Raw genomic sequence first — 22,131 nt, 5'->3', positions numbered from 1 at the left:
CAATTTGGTGTTATTTTAATGGACAAAAAATGTGCTTTTCTTTAAAAAACAAGGACATTTCCAAGTGACCCCAAACCTTTGGATGGGTGTGTGTCATTTAAAAGGATCTGTGTGTGTGAGGATGTTGGTGTGTGTGAGGATGTCGTACCTTTGGCTCAGTCACCCAGCACTTCCTCATCAGCTCAGCGAAACTAGTTGGGCAGCTACTGGGAATGGTTAATCTCTGGAACAGACAGACAGGATCACAGTCACACACACACTCACTGTTCCCGTTTCCCTGAAAGGATTGCAGTAGTTTCAGCTTTCAGTTCTGAGGTCGGGATATTGGTAGAGCATTCATGTCAGGAGGCCGGTCAAATACACTGATGACTCATGTGACTGGAGACTGTGAATGCGGACAGTGCACGATTGGGATCAATTGGCTTCGGCCCATATGACGATCTCCCTACTAGCTATGCTGGTTTGTGATGACTGACATGAATCCTGTACAGATGCACTAGCTCATTACAAAAGACTGTCAGGTATGTGTCTCTTCACAAAATCTAATAGCATAGATAAAGGAAGCAGCAGCTGTTCCTAACTGCATAACGAGTAAAAGGGACAAAACAAGCGTAGCTGTACATTACCTCACTCTTCTCCACCACCAGCCAGGCGACTTGTAATCCCTCCAGGCCTTTAAAGGGAATCTCCCGGGTGAGCATCTCCCACAGAACCTGACACAGGGAGAGACGTCGTGGTCAGTCAATGAGCATAACGCATCTAGCCCACAGACTGCATGGTCTGCTCAGGGTCTTCCACTGAACTGAGACACAATACAGACTTCACATATCAGATACCATATTAGGAGAACGGAAACCTTGCATGATATGAAATGGAGTGCTTGTTTGAAAATGCTAATTGATACACATGACTCATTTTATTATACACATCACATCATTTATAAGACGAGTAAATATCATTGTTCACTATGTAAGTAAACCCTCGTGTAAGTGAAAGCCAGGTGATTGTGATAGAACAGAGTGTTGACCCAGACGCTTTCCTGGCCTGAACCCAGGTCCGGCTCTGTTTGTACACTGACTGTTTATGACACTCAGGAGTCAAGCCCTTGGCTGGCTGGGTGACACAGAACGCGCCTCATATGCTCTGTCACTCCACACTTCACACCTTCTCTGTCACCACGCAGGAATGTGGCCAAGCAGTCATATACACAGGCTGGCAGATACAGTGCCTTCAGAAAGTATTCTGGGGAGTGATGAGCTCTACAGCAGAGTCTCACAACTCAATCGCTGGTTGAAAACTGTTTTCTGTCCCTCCCAAAATATAGAATTTGTAGATAATTGGCCCTCTTTCTGGGACTCACCCAAAAACAGGACCAAGCCTGGCCTGTTGAGGAGTGACGGACTCCATCCTAGCTGGAGGGGTGCTCTCATCTTATCTACGAGCATAGACAGGGCTCTAACTCCCCTAGCTCCACAATGAAATAGGGTGCCGGCCAGGGAGCAGGCTGTTAGCCAGCCTGCATACTTAGTGGAGTCTGCCAATAGCACAGTCAGTGTAGTCAGCTCAGCTATCCCCATTGAGACCATGTCTGTGCCTCGACCTAGGTTGGGCAAAACCTTAGCAATCTCACTAGAATAAAGACCTCATCCATTCCTGCCATTATTGAAAGAGATCATGATACCTCACATCTCAAAATAGGGCTACTTAATGTTAGATCCCTCACTTCAAAGGCAGTTATAGTCAATGAACGAATCACTGATCATAATCTTGATGTGATTGGCCTGACTGAAACATGGCTTAAGCCTGATGAATTTACTGTGTTAAATGAGGCCTCACCTCCTGGTTACACTAGTGACCATATCCCCGTTCCTCCTGCAAAGGCAGAGGTGTTGCTAACATTTACGATAGCAAATTTCAATTTACAAAAAAAACCCGACGTTTTCGTCTTTTGAGCTTCTTGTCATGAAATCTATGCAGCCTACCCAATCACTTTTTATAGCTACTGTTTACAGGCCTCCTGGGCCATATACAGCGTTCCTCACTGAGTTCCCTGAATTCCTATCGGACCTTGTAGTCATAGCAGATAATATTCAAATTTTTGGTGACTTTAATATTCACATGGAAAAGTCCACAGACCCACTCCAAAAGGCTTTCGGAGCCATCATCGACTCAGTGGGTTTTGTCCAACATGTCTCTGGACCTACTCACTGCCAGTCATACTCTGGACTTAGTTTTGTCCCATGGAATAAATGTTGTTCATCTTAATGTTTTTCCTCATAACCCTGGACTATCAGACCACCATTTTATTACGTTTGCAATCGCAACAAATAATCTGCTCAGACGCCAACCAAGGAGCATCAAAAGTCGTGCTATAAATTCTCAGACAACCCAAAGATTCCTTGATGATCTTCCAGACTACCTCTGCCTACCCAAGGACGTCAGAGGACAACAATCACCTAACTGAGGAACTCAATTTAACCTTGCGCAATACCCTAGATGCAGTTGCACCCCTAAAAACTAAAAACATTTGTCATAAGAAACTAGCTCCCTGGTATACAGAAAATTGGAACGGAAATTGCGCCATACCAAACTGGAAGTCTTCCGATTAACTGGAAAGACAGTACTTTGCAGTACCGAAGAGCCCCCACTGCTGCTCGATCATCCTATTTTTCCAACTTAATTGAGGAAAACAAGAACAATCCGAAATTTATTTTTGATACTGTCGCAAAGCTAACTAAAAAGCAGCATTCCCCAAGAGAGGATGGCTTTCACTTGAGCAGTAATAAAATCATGAACTTCTTTGAGGAAAAGATCATGATCATTAGAAAGCAAATTACGGACTCCTCTTTAAATCTGCGTATTCCTCCAAAGCTCAGTTGTCCTGAGTCTGCACAACTCTGCCAGGACCTAGGATCAAGGGAGACACTCAAGTGTTTTATTACTTTATCTCTTGACACAATTATGAAAATAATCATGGCCTCTAAACCTTCAAGCTGCATACTGGACCCTATTCCAACTAAACTACTGAAAGAGCTGCTTCCTGTGCTTGGCCCTCCTATGTTGATCATAATAAATGGCTCTCTATCCACCGGATGTGTACCAAACTCACTAAAAGTGGCAGTAATAAAGCCTCTCTTGAAAAAGCCAAACCTGGACCCAGAAAATATAAAAAACTATCGGCCTATATCGAATCTTCCATTCCTCTCTAAAATATTTGAAAAATCTGTTGCGCAGCAACTCACTGCCTTCCTGAAGGCAAACAATGTATACGAAATGCTTCAGTCTGGTTTTAGACCCCATCATAGCACTGAGACTGCACTTGTGAAGGTGGTAAATGACCTTTTAATGACGTCAGACCGAGGGTCTGCATCTGTCCTCGTGCTCCTAGACCTTAGTGCTGCTTTTGATACCATCGATCACCACATTCTTTTGGAGAGATTGGAAACCCAAATTGGTCTACACGGACAAGTTCTGGCTTGGTTTAGATCTTATCTGTCGGAAAGATATCAATTTGTCTCTGTGAATGGTTTGTCCTCTGGCAAATCAACTGTAAATTTCGGGGTTCCCCAAGGTTCTGTTTTAGGACCACTATTGTTTTTCCTAGTCACTGTGCTTCTACACCTGCATTGCTTGCTGTTTGGGGTTTTAGGCTGGGTTTCTGTACAGCACTTTGATATATCAGCTGATGTAAAAAGGGCTATATAAATACATTTGATTTGATTTATTCACACCCCTTTACTTTTTCCACATTTTGCTGTGTTACAGCCTGAATTTAGAACGTATTAATTTGAGATTTTGTGTCACTGATCTACACACAACACCCCATAATATCAAACTGGATTTTTATTTGGAATTTTAGAAATTAATGAAAAATGTAAAGCTGAAATATCTTGAGCCACTAAGTATTCAACCCCTTTGTTGTGTGGCAAGCCTAAATAAGCTAAGGGGTAAAAATGTGCTTAACAAATCTTATAATAAGTTCATGGACTCATTCCATGTTTAATAAAAGGGTTTAACATGATTTTTTAATGACTACGTCATCTCTGTACCCCACACATACATCTATCTGTAAGGTCACTTAATCGAGTAGTGAATTTCAAGCACAGATTCCACCACTAAGACCAGGGAGGTTTTTCAATGCCTCACAAAGAAGGGCACCAATATCAGACGCTGAATATCCCTTTAAGCATGGTGAAATTATTCATTAGGCTTTGGATGGTGTATCAGTACACCCAGTCACTACAAAGTTACAGGCGTCCTTCCTAACTCAGTTGCCGGAGAGGAATGACACTGTTCATGGATTGCACTATGAGGCCAATGGTGATATTAAGACAGTTACAGAATCTAATGGTTGTGATATGAGAAAACTGAGGATGGATCAACAACATTGTAGTTACTCCACAATACTGACCTAAATGACAGAGTGAAAAGAAGGAAGCCTGTACAGAATAAAAATATTCCAAAACATGCATCCTGTTTGCAACAATTCCCTTAAATGTCTACACTATATCACTGAGTACCACTCTCCATATTCTTAAGCATAGTGGTGCCCGCGTCATGTTATGGGTATGCTTGTCATCGGCAAGGACTACTGAGTTTTGTTGTGATAAAAACAAACGGAATACAGCTAAAAGAACAGGCAAAATCCTAGAGGAAAATCTGGTTCAGTCTGCTTTCTACCAGACACTGGGACACGAATTCACCTTTCAGCAAAATCTAAACTGGAGTTGCTTACCAAGATGACATTGATTGGTCTTGAGCGGCCTAGTTACAGTTTTGACTTAAAGCGTCTTGAAAATCTATGGCAAGACTTGAAAATGGCTGTCTAGCAATGATCCACAATCAACTTGACAGAACCTGAAGAATTTTCAAAAGAATAATGGGCAAATATTGTCCCATCCAGGTGTTGCAAATCTCTTAAGATACTTACCCCAAAAGACTCAGCTCAGCTGTAATCGCCGCCAAATGTGCTTCTACAAAGTATTGACTCAGAGGTGTGAAATAGATATTTCTGTATTTCACGTGCCAACATTTCTAAAAACATGCCGGCACTTTGTCATTATGGGGTATGTGTAGATGGGTGAGAAAATAATTATGAGTCAAGGGATATGAATACTTTCTGTACACACACGCGCGCACAGCCATGCGCAGTAGCACACACACAAACACACACCAACACCCACACACACACTAACATATACCAAGGCTTCATACTCTCTCTCTACTCAGGGGTGACAGATTACATTTTCTGATGATGACAAGAATGAGGCAGAAAACATATGGAATCGCTGTTAGTACTTCTACAAATCTCAATAATGCCACTCACGACTACTTTTCAAGTGGATGTAATGCAGGCATGAAAATGTCATCTCTGAAAAGTCTGTTCTTTCAAGTGCTAGGTACTGTTTGATTGACAGTTTACTCTCTCGACCATGAAGTTGCAACAGTGACATTAGAGCTATTTCTTTCCCAAGCTGGTTCAGTCCCTAAATCTCCTCTGATGGTTTCTGTAGTTAAATTACAGTATACTACTGTAAATAAAATTCCACCTATAAGTTGGTACATATGGACATCACATGCAGATTGTCTTGCAGCATCAGTTTGAGAATAAAAATAGCCCAGTGTAAGTAACTATGGACTCCCGAGTGATGTAGCTGTCTAAGGCACTGCATCTCGGTGAAAGAGGCGACACTAGTCCCTGGTTCGAATCCAGGGTGTATCACATCTGGCCATGATTGGGCGGCACACAATTGGCCCAGCGTCATCCGGATTTGGCCGGGGTAGGCCGTCATCGTAAATAAGAATTTGTTCTTAACTGACTTGCTTAGTTAAATAAAGGTTACACAACTATTGTACTGACTATCCAACAGCTGGTCAGTGTGTGTCCTATGTGTTGGTCACTTACCACACCGTAGGAGTAGGTGTCACAGGTCTCAGACACGGGCAGGCTCTGGATGACTTCTGGGGCCATCCAGGGGAACGTGCCTACCAGGGACATGTGTGTGGTGTGGGAGTGGAACCGGGATGCCCCAAAATCACAGATCTACACAGGGGGGGAAACAGGTGGTCCCGGGATTTAGCAAGGGTTGGGGATTCAACAGTTTGGGTGAAGTCAGTATGCAAATGTCAGATCACTTGCATGTGCAAACAAATGTACCTTAAGAACTTTGTCTGCCGTCACAACCACTGCAATAGAAAACAGGAGAATGTGTATTTTTAGTTTCCGTCTAATTCAGCTTATGTAATATTTGCCTCTGGCTAAAGACATAATCAGTTTGACCAGATATATTTTGTACAGACGGAAACAGACACAGAGATCATGCAGATGGATCTGAAACCTTACCATTCCTGGACTTCAGATCCCTGTGGATAACCTTGACCGGGGCCTCTGAGTGTAAATAGTGCATGCCTAATGGAGAAATAAAGCACATTTCATCTGACTGAGGTCAATGTGCAACCAGCAGAGGTAAACAAGGCTGTGTTCGTCTGTGCTCTCCTCCATGCCTCCCTCTCAATGCTAATTTATTATGCAAACTAAGGACATAGATTAATCCCATTTAGGCCTACATGTTTTGACTTCACTTGTTCTCAGTGAGACCCGAATTCTATAACAAATATGCCTAGAATAACAATGAGTTGGAATAGACCATAAGCGGACAAATCTGAAATATATTCTATTGTTAAGTTGGTAATGAGCTAAAACAAATGTGGAATCTCAGTGGGTGGTTTAGTTAAGTCAAATGGCTAAGCAAAAATTCCGAAACAACATGTAGCATTGCCTGGTTTAAAGTAGATCCTACAATGAATCGTGACTGTACCTTTGGCAATCTCCATGGCCCAAGTCATAACCTGTCCCAGGTCCATCTCCTCACTCTCTGCACTGGACAGGTAGTCATACAGGGACCCTCCACCAGCATATTCTGTGGGAAACACATACATTCCTAAGACTCCCAGATCTACACTTACATTGCACTGCACCCTTAGAGAAAAGGGTTCCAAAAGGGTTCTTCAAGTGTCCCCATAGGAGAACCCTGTTTGGTTCCAGGTAGAACCATTTTGGGTTACATGTAGAACCCTCTGTAGAAAGGGTGGAACCCGAAAGAGTTCTACCTGAAACCAAAAGGGTTCTACCTCCAACCAAAAAGGGTTCTTCAAAGGGTTATCCTATGGGGACAGCCAAAGAATCCTTCAAGGTTCTAGATAGCACCTTTTTTTCTAAGAGTGTGCAATATCAAATATATCTGTATCATTTCAACCGTATCTCGTTCAGAAATCACGAGTTAATAAAAATATGTGAGAAAATATGTCCTCTATTTGTGAATAGACCGTTTGGTTTTATACAGTAGTTAAGAGAGCAGTTGAAGTCCGGTTTTACAGTCCTGTCCTCTGTTCTGTCATTGACCTGTCAGAAGAGATGAGCTCATTCATCACAATGCATTGTGGAAACGCTACTGACCCAGCTTAGCACCCTGTGTGTCTCTGTTCCTCTGTTCCTCACATACTCTTTAACATTCAACTGCAGTGGGCTAAATCAGGGTCACACAGACTGATTCCTGGTAGTCTTAAACAAAAGTATACACCTCACACACATGGCTATGGGCTTAAAAACAAGAAGACGCCTGTACCATGTCAGAGATAGACTTAAAGCGTATTCCATTTTCAGTTTGCATCCCAATATTACACTTCACATACATCACAGAAGACTAAAATATAACAAAAAGCATGCAGCTTTTAAAAATAAATCATGTTGATTAATTATGAAATTCTAAAATCCCGGTCTAAAATCCCGGTCACACTTTGGACATTGGACTGCCGGAAAGGGGTACTACTCTATCAACCTCACTCACACTCACGGTTCAAACACCTGCGGCCTACGCTCTTGTGCACTGTTCTCCTGTCATTGTGATTCCAGCTGTAACTTGCCATATCCAAATGAAGCCAAGGTGTACGGCCACACAAAGTCCCCATATACCGTACATGATTACAGACAGGTACATGGCACTGTTAATTAAGAACATCCCTGTAAAACAATGTTGATACAATGTTCAAGAAGGATCAGGCCAATCGTATTACTCAAATGCAATAGTTTCCCCAGACCAGTAGTGAAGGGAAACACACGAACAATAGAAGCATTATGTGGACTTGAATGCTTTGCTACTCAATGCAACACCACCTCCTTCTAAAAAAAAAAAAGTCTGCCAATAAACATTGTTAAATCACTGAGACACTTCAGTACCGGGGAGACAGAGAGACAGACAGACGGCGTTCCAGTCGCTTCATGAACTATAAAGTGGCCTGGCAAAGACAGATGGCTAAAACTGATATTATCTGATACCAGCTAGACTGGTGGGAGTCGGACGTTCGCGCGACCAAAACGTCTGCGTCACCTCATAAAATAGTGCAAACAAGAATCAACCTCGAGGGAAGGAACCAGGCCTATACTTGTCATTAATAATATGAATTGACCTGACCATGTTATGCCCTATTATAAATCCAGGAAAGACGTCGGTGATTGAACTAGTCATTTACAGTGTGTGTTTTAGAAGCGAACACCAGGGCTTCCTACGGATTGTTCCCCTTCTAAATGGTAATGACCGATGAAGGCTGTAACTACAAAAAACAGTTCTGTGAAAGTGGTTCATTGTAATGGTATTTATTGCATGATTAGTTCCGCCTACTGGAAAACAAATACTGAACCATCTCAATATAATATCTCTTAGATAGGCTCACTTTTTATCATTTGGCTCTGTACTTTGTACTTTTTTTTACAAGACTGGCAAATTCCATAGATAATGCATCTCCCTGAATAGCTTTCATCATACAACGTTTTTCTATCTATTAGCCTCTCAAAGTGAGTATTGAAGCATGAGTTAACTGAAAGGAATGATATAACCTGCTATGACATTAAAAAGTTAGCTTTTCTCTAGTAAATTTAGGTAGTTATTGACAAACTCTCTGCCACGTGGGTCTGCAGAGACAAATGTCTTCACATGATAGATATTTAAGCAATAAGGCCCAAGGGGGTGTGGTATATGGCCAATATACCAAGGCTAAGGGCTGTTGTTAGGCACGACGCAAAGAGGCCATACACCACAAACCCCCTTATTGCTATTACAAACTGGTTACCAACATAATTAGATCAGGAAAAACAAATGTTTTGTCATACCCGTGGTATACGGTCTGATATACCAAGACCTTCAGCCAATCCGAATTCAGGGCTCAAACCACCCAGTTTATAATGTTTGTTAGATTGCTGAGACAACAGTCCCTGATATATGAGCAGACAGGGGACATTTATAACAGAGCTGATGAATGTGGATATGGCATGGTCAGAATGGTCTTTAACATTTTTTCCTTTATCTCTTGCTAATTAGATTCTGCTTTGATAAATATAGACAGCAGCTCCTTGACAACCAGCCAACCCCTTCTCTCGCACTCACACAACACTGGCCGGATGAGGGAAATGTCAAGTCTGAGAACTCTGTGAAAGATTTCAACATTACTGCCTTGTAACCGACTATAACAGTACAGGGCTAATATAAGACTGTATTTTAAGACATAAACAGAGGGAAGCAAGCAGAAACATCAAAGGAGCATATTTTCCCATCTAGCAACGTCTCCTGATTGCAAAGATATGAGGGTATTTTCCAATTCCTCATCCATGAAGTAGCACACAACATTTATGCAATGGGATTTCGCTTTTTCCCAACTAGGACAGGAAGTTTCCATACAACAGCCTTCCATGATCTATGAAAGTAGAGCAGGAGCCGGCAGAGTAAGCATGTGAGTGTGGGTGGGTAGACTGGGAAGGAATTACATGTCATAGTTAAATGTCATTTGTCTAAATCATTCTAAAAGCAGAGGTCGAACACTTCCAAAATGACCCGATTGCTTAGGTCACTGTTAAGCCAGAACGTGAGAGGAGATCACAGGCAAAAGGACAAAGACTTAAGCTTGCCCAAACAAGGAGTTATAGGGAACAAAGATAGAATCAAGTCTGAAGCATACCAGAAAGTGCCATAAAATGAGAGAGTAGAGCATGCTTAAAACCCCCTAAGGAAGAGATTAGGGAGGAAATGGAGTAGGTAAACTCCAAGTAGTAAAAGAAGGTAGAAAATTCAAGTCAATAGAAAATAAATATCTAGAGTGAGCAGTGAGCAGTGAGCAGTGAGCAGTGAGCAGTGAGCAGTGAGCAGTGGGCAGTGAGCAGTGAGCAGTAAGCAGTGAGCAGTGAGCAGTGATCAGTGATCAGTGAGCAGTGAGCAGTAGGCAGTGAGCAGTGAGCAGTGAGCAGTGAGCAGTGAGCAATGAGCAGTAAGCAGTGAGCACTGTCCTATTCCTATCAACAGCAGTGTTATTCACCACTCACTGGCTGAGAGAAGTTCATAGCTAACATCCTAATCATGGGAGCGTTCAGTCTGCCAATGACTGCCATGTGATAAGATATTCTGAGCATGAGCTGGGAGAGGACTGTCACATGGCATGAACTTCAGAAACATTCAACATGAACAAAAAGCCAGCAGCATGCTATCTTACTGACCCCTAAAGTCATCTACCAATACTGTTAATATAGACCACAGCCCCATTCAGTTCTAAGCAAACAAAATAGCTGTGAAACAAGCATGAACAGATGGTGATTCCTGGTTTCCCATTAACGCGGCGGATGTAAACGTGGTGTGAAGCTGCTGTGGAGATAATAGCTGTGGTTACTATTGGATGACAAACTAACCCGATAAGGGTTGCATGGACTTACCGGTGACGATTCCATAGTTGGGTGCTTCAAGGATCGCCCCATAGAACTGAATGATGTTGCGATGGCTGAGCACACTGAGGATTTCAGCCTGAACAAAAAAAAGACGGAAAGCAAAAGATACAGACGGCATAATGTTGTTGCAAAACGGGACTGTGTTGCGTTTTCCGTTCAAAATGAATTGGCTTGGCTATGCATTGTGGTAAGCCGCTGAAGATCAATGGCTATCAGTGAACTCTTTCTTAAAGTAAAGGCTCAAAGTTATGCACACCCCGCCATAGGCCTGGAGATCAAATAGAATATGCATGAATAGGTATATCAGATGTGTTTTTTTTGTCTTAAGACAATGAGGCCATCACTTACACAAAATCTCCAGACTAAGAAACACTTGCTTTAATTGGTCTTAATATGATCTCTCATTTGGCAATAATCTTTCTTTAAAGCATACAGTATGTGCCAATTCTGTGCCCAAGGCGAGGAGGAGCATAATGACTATGACTGATGCGTCCCAAAAGTCACCACAACCCACTAAACGGGAGCAATTACAATGATTGCTACACCGACAATTAAAAAGTATATGAAAAGCCTGGGCAATTACGACTCCTACCTCATTTTCGATCTTGAGTAGCTTTTTCACCGCCACCTCTTTGTCCTGAGAGATCCACCTGGCTCGGTACACGCTCCCGAAGCTGCCGCCGCCGCAGTTCTCGTAGAAGTGGATGTCATCAAACCTGATTTGCACGAAGGAGGCGCTGAGAGACGACATCTCATAATGACACTCGGACCCAACTCGACGTCTGTCTGTCTGGAGGACCACAGGGAAGGAGACAGTGGAGGAGGAAGAAGAAGAGGCACAGTTCACTAAAACTGTTTTTTTCTTTTAGAACCAACGCTCAAATCTGTCTCAGGTTTGTTCCCCAAAAAAAGACCCCTCTGATTCCTCAAGTAAAAGTCCTGCGCCGGTGGCACACTAAAAGAACAGCTGTACACTAGAGCACACCATTAGAGAGTGTGTGACTGGATGTGCTGCTAACAGTACCCCAGGGAGGCCTCTGTGCCATTGGCTATGCCTGCCCGGAGTGGCACCGTGATATCTCAGCCAGTGATTTACGGGACATTCAACGTGCCTGCCTGCCCTAGACCTACGTCACACAGTCACCACTACCAGTAAGCACTGAATGAGTGGCCCAGGATCCTCCGTCAGCTTGAATAAGGACTACGGCATCCCTGGCATGCATTCTCCACTCTGCTGTGATCACTTTGCACAAAATACACGCGGCCAAAGCCACAGACTATTCCAGAACAGTCTAGTGTGGTCTGGACATGTAAGGCCAGCGAGTTAGACACAGCAGAGCTCATAAAGGGATCGCACCCTCTAGTCTCCCATGAAGCACTGCAAACTTGGAACGACACACAATCACTACACGCTTGTTTTAAAAATCACGCTCAAAGAAGGTGCAACACACCTCTAATTCTATATTCAAAGAACAGTGACTGTGTTTTCCTAATTCATTTCAATTGCAATGTTTAGGGAGAGGGAACACCTGACCAAAGCATCAAACTTGTGCCCACAGACAATGAGCACCTTTTGTTTGCACATAACCTAAATGCATCCTGTAAAGAAACAATCCCTACATTACAGGAAATTGTAGCTCGGCTGTTGTTCATAAGTTACCCATTTACTGCTCAGCAATTATGGCTTTTAAGAGGCTCTTACTTGGACCTGAATCAGGATTGCTATCCAACCCGGGCAGAAAATGCCTCCATTGTCACAGAGGGGAGTCAATGCTCTCTGCTAATTTATGGCTATTCCTGCTATACTTAGCCTCACACCAATCTTCCCAGTGCATGAGCAGCTCTGACATTTGCTGTGGCCACTCAAGACGCCAGGGTTGCTGGATGTTATTGGAGCACACACACTCTACTTTAGGGCTCGTTTCTGCCTGTCCTCACTGGAACGTAAACACTCTGCTGCAGACATTGAAATAATGGACTATTGGTCCAGAACGTGGAAATAAACTCTGCGGATAGTACATTTTTGGGGGAAATAATCAAATGTATCGAGTTACCTCATCTGCTTTACCCATCTATATCATCCCTGTGTTGGATGTCATTACTGTAAATATTGATATAGGTTTAACTCAGCTACATCAGCAAACACTGTAAGTGTTCCATCAGGAAGTCCTAACTTCAGCTCCAGGGAAGCTGCAGTGTTTAAACTCTACCATCTTGATTACGTACGTAATCAAAATGACTCCTGGGATGTGTAGTCAATAATTCAGCCGGGGCAAAACGGCACTAAGGATGAAACAAAACTTGATCAGCTGAAGTTCGGGACAGTGATACTACACTGAATAGGCTACCGTGTATCAAGTACATTGTATTGGGGACAAAATGTTGGAGGGTCAAGATTGTCCTCTTCACTCCCCTCAAATTCTCCACCAACCTAAGATAATGCATTTGATTCAAGAAAAATGTAATACGCAATTTGTGGCATAAACCGCTATAATTACTAATATCACTAGCTCATGCTAGTATAGATACTGGTGCACCCAAGAGGACCGAACTGGTTACAACTACTGTGCTCTGTTTGGAGAGATCACCATATCAAGGGAAACAGTGGGTGGGCTACTGTATGGGAAGGGACCATTGCTCATTGGTGTTTATGCTGCTGCACGCACCACACCCAAAATATGTATAAGCTACCCACTGAGCAAAAACTGGTTGAAACGTTGTTTCCACGTCAGTTCAAGAAGAAAATGTATTGGATTTGCAAAAAGTAATCGACGTCGGGGAAATGTAACTTTTTTCAGTGACATAGCGACATGTTTGATTGATTTCGTGTTGAATTCACGTCAGTTGACGACTCAACCAAAGGTAAATCAAAACTAGTCGTTGGAGTGACGTTTGTGGCCAGTACGTAGTGCAAGGCTGGGATTCATTCCAACCTGCCACAGCAATGTTTACGCAGTGTCTTTCCAATACTCATCCTGTCCCCACACACCTCTAATTCTGAAAGCTAAAGCAAACCTGCGAGGGGAGTCGCCCTGGTAGTAGTTTTTTATACAGTACCCAAGACCAGTCTGAGTTAATTTGACCATGGGAAAAAAAGACCTAAGGAAATGTAGGTTATTTAAACTCAGCCTAAAAAGAAACGTCCCTTTTTCAGGACCCTGTCTTTCAAAGATAATTTGTAAAAATCCAAATAACTTCACAGATCTTCATTGTAAAGGGTTTAAACACTGTTTCCCATGCTTGTTCAATGAACCATAAACACTTAATGAACATGCACATGTGGAACGGTCGTTAAGACACTAACAGCTTACAGATGTAGGCAATTAAGGTCACAGTTATGAAACCTTAGGACACTAACGAGTCCTTTCTACTGACTCTGAAAAACACCAAAAGAAAGATGCGCAGGGTCCCTGCTCATCTGCGTGAACATGCCTTAGGCATGCTGCATGTTATGGTGAGTGAATGAGGACCCAAAAGCGAACTAACTTAAACAGAGCTTCTTTAATGACCAAACATAGGTAGGCTCAGATAGACCGGCAGATTCCGACAGGACAGGACAAGGTTACAGCAAACATGACGATAGTCTGGCTCAGGCATGAAACACAAACAAGAATCCGACAAGGACAGGAACAGAAACAGAGAGAGATATAGGGACCTAATCAGAGGGAAAAAGGGAACAGGTGGGAAACGGGGTGAATGGGTAGTTAGAGGAGACAAGGAACAGCTGGGAGAAAGCGGGGGAGAAAAGGTAACCTAACAACGACCAGCAGAGGGAGACAGGGTGAAGGGAAAGGACAGAGACAAGACACAACATGACAGTACCCCCCCACTCACCGAGCGCCTCCTGGCGCACTCGAGGAGGAAACCTGGCGGCAACGGAGGAAATCCTCGATCAGCGCACGGTCCAGCACGTCCCGAGAGGGAACCCAACTCCTCTCCTCAGGACCGTACCCCTCCCAATCGACAAGGTACTGGTGACCACGGCCCCGAGGACGCATGTCCAAAATCCTGCGGACCCTGTAGATGGGTGCGCCCTCGACAAGGATGGGGGGGGGGGGGGGGGCAAGACGTGCGGGGGCGCGAAGAACGGGCTTAATACAGGAGACATGGAAGACCGGGTGGACGCGACGAAGGTATCGCGGAAGAAGAAGTCGAACTGCGACAGGATTGATGACCCGAGAAATACGGAACGGACCAATGAACCGCGGGGTCAACTTGCGAGAAGCCGTCTTAAGGGGAAGGTTCTGAGTGGAGAGCCAAACTCTCTGACCGCGACAATATCTAGGACTCTTAGTTCTACGCTTATTAGCAGCCCTCACAGTCTGCGCCCTATAACGGCAAAGTGCAGACCTGACCCTCTTCCAGGTGCGCTCGCAACGTTGGACAAAAGCCTGAGCGGAGGGGACGCTGGACTCGGCGAACTGAGATGAGAACAGCGGAGGCTGGTACCCGAGGCTACTCTGAAAAGGAGATAGCCCGGTCGCAGACGAAGGAAGCGAGTTGTGGGCGTATTCTGCCCAGGGGAGCTGTTCTGACCAAGACGCAGGGTTGCGAAAAGAAAGACTGCGTAAGATGCGACCAATAGTCTGATTGGCCCGTTCTGCTTGACCGTTAGACTGGGGGTGAAAGCCGGAAGAGAGACTGACGGAAGCCCCAATCAAACGGCAAAACTCCCTCCAAAATTGAGACGTGAATTGCGGACCTCTGTCCGAAACGACGTCTGACGGAAGGCCATGAATTCTGAAAACATTCTCGATGATGATTTGTGCCGTCTCTTTAGCAGAAGGAAGCTTAGCAAGGGGAATGAAATGAGCCGCCTTAGAGAACCTATCGACAACCGTAAGAATAACAGTCTTCCCCGCTGACGAAGGCAGTCCGGTGACAAAATCTAAGGCGATGTGAGACCACGGTCGAGAGGGAATAGGAAGCGGCCTGAGACGGCCGGCAGGAGGAGAGTTACCGGACTTAGTCTGCGCGCAGACCGAACAAGCAGCCACGAAACGACGCGTGTCATGCTCCCGGGTGGGCCACCAAAAACGCTGGCGAATGGAAGCAAGCGTACCCCGAACGCCAGGGTGGCCGGCTAACTTGGCAGAGTGAGCCCACTGAAGAACGGCCAGACGAGTAGGAACGGGAACGAAAAGAAGGTTCCTAGGACAAGCGCGCGGCGACGGAGTGTGAGTGAGCGCTTGTTTTACCTGCCTCTCAATTCCCCAGACAGTCAACCCGACAACACGCCCCTCAGGGAGAATCCCCTCGGGGTCAGTGGAGGCTACTGAAGAACTGAAGAGACGAGACAAAGCATCAGGCTTGGTGTTCTTAGAGCCCGGACGATAAGAAATCACGAACTCGAAACGAGCGAAAAACAGCGCCCAACGCGCCTGACGCGCATTAAGTCGTTTGGCAGAACGGATGTACTCAAGGTTCCTATGGTCAGTCCAAACGACAAAAGGAACGGTCGCCCCCTCCAACCACTGTCGCCATTCGCCTAGGCTAACCGGATGGCGAGCAGTTCGCGGTTACCCACATCATAGTTACGTTCCGACGGCGACAGGCGATGAGAAAAATACGCGCATGGGTGGACCTTGTCGTCAGAGAGGGAGCGCTGAGAAAGAATGGCTCCCACGCCCACCTCTGACGCGTCAACCTCGACAACGAACTGTCTAGAGACGTCAGGTGTAACAAGGATAGGAGCGGATGTAAAACGATTCTTGAGGAGATCAAAAGCTCCCTGGGCGGAAACGGACCACTTAAAGCACGTCTTGACAGAAGTAAGGGCTGTGAGAGGAGCGGCCACCTGACCGAAATTACGGATGAAACGACGATAGAAGTTCGCGAAGCCGAGAAAGCGCTGCAGCTCGACGCGTGACTTAGGGACGGGCCAATCAATGACAGCTTGGACTTTAGCGGGATCCATCTTAATGCCTTCAGCGGAAATAACAGAACCGAGAAATGTGACGGAGGAGGCATGAAAAGTGCACTTCTCAGCCTTCACAAAAAGACAATTCTCTAAAAGGCGCTGGAGGACACGTCGAACGTGCTGAACATGAATCTGGAGTGACGGTGAAAAAATCAGGATATCGTCAAGGTAAACGAAAACAAAGATGTTCAGCATGTCTCTCAGGACATCATTGACTAATGCCTGAAAGACAGCTGGAGCGTTAGCGAGGCCGAAAGGAAGAACCCGGTATTCAAAGTGCCCTAACGGAGTGTTAAACGCCGTCTTCCACTCGTCCCCCTCCCTGATGCGCACGAGATGGTAAGCGTTACGAAGGTCCAACTTAGTGAAAAACCTGGCTCCCTGCAGGATCTCGAAGGCTGAAGACATAAGAGGAAGCGGATAACGATTCTTAACTGTTATGTCATTCAGCCCTCGATAATCTATGCAGGGGCGCAGAGACCCGTCCTTCTTCTTGACAAAAAAAAACCCCGCTCCGGCGGGAGAGGAGGAGGGGACTATGGTACCGGCGTCAAGAGCTACAGACAAATAATCCTCGAGAGCCTTACGTTCGGGAGCCGACAGAGAGTATAGTCTACCCCGGGGGGGAGTGGTTCCCGGAAGGAGATCAATACTACAATCATACGACCGGTGTGGAGGAAGAGAGGTGGCCCTGGACCGACTGAACACCGTGCGCAGATCGTGATATTCCTCCGGCACCCCTGTCAAATCACCAGGCTCCTCCTGTGAAGAAGAGACAGAGGAAACAGGAGGGATAGCAGACATTAAACATTTCACATGACAAGAGACGTTCCAGGAGAGGATAGAATTACTAGACCAATTAATGGAAGGATTATGACAAACTAGCCAGGGATGGCCCAAAACAACAGGTGTAAAAGGTGAACGAAAAATCAAAAAAGAAATGGTTTCGCTATGATTACCAGAAACAGTGAGGGTTAAAGGTAGCGTCTCACGCTGAATCCTGGGGAGAGGACTACCATCCAGGGCGAACAAGGCCGTGGACTCCCTTAACTGTCTGAGAGGAATGTCATGTTCCCGAGCCCAGGTCTCGTCCATAAAACAGCCCTCCGCCCCAGAGTCTATTAAGGCACTGCAGGAAGCTGACGAACCGGTCCAGCGTAGATGGACCGACAAGGTAGTGCAGGATCTTGAAGGAGAGACAGGAGTAGTAGCGCTCACCAGTAGCCCTCCGCTTACTGATGAGCTCTGGCTTTTACTGGACATGAAGTGACAAAATGACCAGCAGAACCGCAATAGAGACAGAGGCGGTTGGTGATTCTCCGTTCCCTCTCCTTAGTCGAGATGCGGATACCTCCCAGCTGCATAGGCTCAGCTCCCGAGCCGGCAGAGGAAGATGGTAGTGATGCGGAGAGGGGGGCAACGGAGAACGCGAGCTCCTTTCCACGAGCTCGGTGACGCAGATCAACCCGTCGCTCAATGCGAATAGCGAGTTCAATCAGGGAATCCACGCTGGAAGGGACCTCCCGGGAGAGAATCTCATCCTTTACCTCTGCGCGGAGACCCTCCAGAAAACGAGCGAGCAAAGCCGGCTCGTTCCAGCCACTGGAGGCAGCAAGAGTGCGAAACTCAATAGAGTAGTCTGTTATGGATCGATTACCTTGACATAGGGAAGACAGGGCCCTGGAAGCCTCCTCCCCAAAAACAGATCGATCAAAAACCCGTATCATCTCCTCCTTAAAGTCCTGATACTGGTTAGTACACTCAGCCCTTGCCTCCCAGATTGCCGTGCCCCACTCACGAGCCCGTCCAATAAGGAGAGATATGACGTAGGCGACACGAGCAGTGCTCCTGGAGTAAGTGTTGGGCTGGAGAGAAAACACAATATCACACTGGGTGAGGAACGAGCGGCATTCAGTGGGCTCCCCAGAGTAACACGGCGGGTTATTGATTCTGGGCTCCGGAGATTCGAAAGCCCTGGAAGTGGCCGGTGGATCGAGGCGGAGAAGGTGAACCTGTTCTGTGAGGTTGGAGACTTGGGTGGCCAGGGTCTCAACGGCATGTCGAGCAGCAGACACTTCCTGCTCGTGTCTGCCTAGCATCGCTCCCTGGATCCCGACGGCTGAGTGGAGAGGATCCGAAGTCGCTGGGTCCATTCTTGGTCGGATTCTTCTGTTATGGTGAGTGAATGAGGACCCAAAAGCGAACTAACTTAAACAGAGCTTCTTTAATGACCAAACATAGGTAGGCTCAGATAGACCGGCAGATTCCGACAGGACAGGACAAGGTTACAGCAAACATGACGATAGTCTGGCTCAGGCATGAAACACAAACAAGAATCCGACAAGGACAGGAACAGAAACAGAGAGAGATATAGGGACCTAATCAGAGGGAAAAAGGGAACAGGTGGGAAACAGGGTGAATGGGTAGTTAGAGGAGACAAGGAACAGCTGGGAGAAAGCGGGGGAGAAAAGGTAACCTAACAACGACCAGCAGAGGGAGACAGGGTGAAGGGAAAGGACAGAGACAAGACACAACATGACACTGCAAGGAGGCATGAGGACTGCAGATGTGGCCAGGGCAATAAATTGCAATGTTCGTACTGTGAGACGCCTAAGACAGTGCTACAGGGAGACAGGACGGACAGCTGATCGTCCTTGCAGTGGCAGACCACGTGTAACAACACCTGCACAAGATCGGTACATCCGAACATCACACCTGCGGGACAGGTACAGGATGGCAACAACAACTGCCCGAGTTACACCAGGAATGCACAATTCCTCCATCAGTGCTCAGACTGTCCGCAATAGGCTGAGAGAGGCTGGACTGAGGGCTTGTAGGCCTGTTGTAAGGCAGGTCCTCACCAGATATCACCGGCAACAACGTTGCCTATGGGCACAAACCCACCGTCGCTGGATCAGACAGGACCGGCAAAAAGTGCTCTTCACTGACGAATTGTGGTTTTGTCTCACCAGGGGTGATGGTCGGATTTGTGTTTATAGTCGAAGGAATGAGCGTTACACCGAGGCCTGTACTCTGGAGTGGGCTAGATTTGGAGGTGGAGGGTCAGTCATGGTCTGGGGCGGTGTGTCACAGCATCATCAGACTGAGCTTGTTGTCATTGCAGGCAATCTCAACGCTGTGCGTTACAGACATCCTCCTCCCTCATGTGGTACCCTTCCTGCAGGCTCATCCTGACATGACCTTCCAGCATGACAATGCCACCAGCCATACTGCTCGTTCTGTGCATGATTTCCTGCAAGACAGGAATGTCAGTTCTGCCATGGCCAGCGAAGAGCCCGGATCTCAATCCCATTGAGCACATCTGGGACCTGTTGAATCGGAGGGTGAGGGCTAGGACCATTTCTCCCAAGAAATATCTGGGAACTTGCAAGTGCCTTGGTGGAAGAGTGGGGCAACATGTCACAGCAAGAACTGGAAAATCTGGTGCAGTCCATGAGGAAGAGATGCACTGTGGTACTTAATGCAGCTGGTGGCCACACCAGATACTGACTGTTACTTTTCATTTTGACCCCCCTTTGTTCATGGACACATTATTCAATTTCTGTTATTCACATGTCTGTGGAACTTGTTCAGTTTATGTCTCAGTTGTTGAATCTTGTTATGTTCATACATATATTTACACATGTTAAGTTTGCTGAAAATAAATGCAGTTCACAGTGAGAGGACATTTCTTTTTTTGCTGATTTCATAAGGGTTACCTGGAGAAAATCGGACCTCTCTGAAATGAAAATGGATGACCCCCCCTTCAGCATATTTGAACTAAATACTCCCTAAATGCTTGAAAAAGGGACTCTCCCCTATGCCCAAAATAAAAATATAAAGTGAATAGCAGATAACATGCCTACCGTTTACCAGAGACTTAGATATGTAGTTTTGGAAATTGTTCTTCGTCCTGCAAGCAGTACATTGAAACACAGGAATTTTGATAGCGCACAAGGCTGCGAGATAGAAGGTTGTGGGTTCGCATGGACAAGAGTAGAGGTGGAAAGATCCATCCCGGAAGCAGCCGCACCAATGTGTTAGAGGAAACACCTAGCGACCTGGTCAGCATGCACTGCGCCCGGCCCGCCACAGGAGTTGCTAGTGCGCGATGAGACAAGGATATCCCTACTGGCCAAACCCTCCCTAAACCGGACGACGCTAGGCCAATTGTGCATCGTCACATGGGCCTCCAGGTCGCGGCCGGCTGCGACAGAGCCTGGGCTCAAACCCAGGGTCTCTGGTGGCACAGCTAGCACTGTGATGCAGTGCCTTAGACCACTGCGCCACCCTTTTATAAACATTTCATACAATTCTACATCATTTTACATGGAGACCTTAGTATAATCTGTTTTATTACCACACACATTACAGCCTGAGAATGGACAGAGAAATAGGCTGTGTTCATCTTACCATATTTACCCAATGTCAAATCAGTGTGTTTTGTTTGCAAGGAAATTGTCCCTGTTTGCAAATAATTAAATCTGAGGCATCATTATAAATATGAATATGGTATCCAGGTATTTCACAACTTCTTTCTAGCATGAAGCATCGTGGACCAAAGCGCTGTTATGGTTCACTTTTTATATTCAGATCCGCTTTATTTTTTTCAAAACCTAACCCTTTCCTGCAGTCGAATGACCTTAGCACCCTCTAGTGGTTTAATGGGTGGAATGTTATTAATATGTTTAATCATTTCATGATGCAAATAAATTTAGAAAATCAACACTGAAAATCCGGTGTTTCTATATCAAACGGTTTTGTTATATTTCAGTTGTCTGATGTAGAGAAAACAGACGCCTCACATGTCCTCAACTTGCAGATTCATTACCCGCAAAACACCAGTCTCAACATCAACAGTGAAGAGGCGACTCCGGGACGCTGGCCTTTTAGCCAGAGTTGCAAAGAAAAAGCCATCTCAGACTGACCAATAAAAAGAAAAGATTAAGATGGGCAAAATAACACAGACACTGGACAGAGGAACTCTGCCTAGAAGGCCAGCATCTCGGAGTCGCCTCTTTGCTGTTGACGTTGAGACTGGTCTTTTGCGGGTACTATTTAATGAAGCTTCCAGTTGAGGGCTTGTGAGGTGTCTGTTTCTCAAATTAGACACTCTAATGTACTTGTACTCTTGCTCAGTTGTGCACCGGGGCCTCCCACTCCTCTTTCTATTCTGGTTAGAGACAGTTTGCGCTGTTCTGTAAAGGGAGTAGTACACAGCGTTGTACGGGATCATCAATTTCTTGGCAATTTCTCGCATGGAATCGCCTTCATTTCTCAAAACAAGAATAGACTGACAAGTTTCAGAAGAAAGTTATTTGTTTCTGGCCATTTTGAGCCTGTAATCGAACCCACAAATGCGGATGCTCCAGATACTCAACTAGTCTAAAGAAGGACAGTTGTATTGCTTCTTTAATCAGAACAACCATTTTCAGCTGTGCTAACA

At 45.6% G+C, this 22,131-nt stretch overlaps 1 protein-coding gene across 3 annotated transcripts in view; it reads right to left on the bottom strand.

The window, feature by feature from the left end:
• The window catches only part of LOC139380458 (mitogen-activated protein kinase kinase kinase 20-like), a 51,436-nt gene that overhangs the window by 26,104 nt on the left and 3,201 nt on the right, over positions 1-22,131 (bottom strand). For all 3 annotated transcript variants that reach the window (XM_071123139.1, XM_071123138.1, XM_071123140.1), the window contains exons 2-9: positions 11,358-11,555; positions 10,754-10,841; positions 6,819-6,920; positions 6,344-6,409; positions 6,158-6,186; positions 5,906-6,043; positions 627-713; positions 149-223 (exon numbers count right to left, since the gene is read on the bottom strand). In XM_071123139.1, coding sequence (XP_070979240.1) covers positions 149-223; positions 627-713; positions 5,906-6,043; positions 6,158-6,186; positions 6,344-6,409; positions 6,819-6,920; positions 10,754-10,841; positions 11,358-11,516 — 744 coding nt within the window. In that variant the 5' untranslated portion in view covers positions 11,517-11,555. The remainder of the gene's footprint in view (positions 1-148; positions 224-626; positions 714-5,905; positions 6,044-6,157; positions 6,187-6,343; positions 6,410-6,818; positions 6,921-10,753; positions 10,842-11,357; positions 11,556-22,131) is intronic.

This window comes from Oncorhynchus clarkii, chromosome 22 (assembly GCF_045791955.1).
Source record: "Oncorhynchus clarkii lewisi isolate Uvic-CL-2024 chromosome 22, UVic_Ocla_1.0, whole genome shotgun sequence".
NCBI lineage: Eukaryota > Metazoa > Chordata > Actinopteri > Salmoniformes > Salmonidae > Oncorhynchus > Oncorhynchus clarkii.
This window is presented reverse-complemented; position numbering and strand designations above follow the sequence as displayed.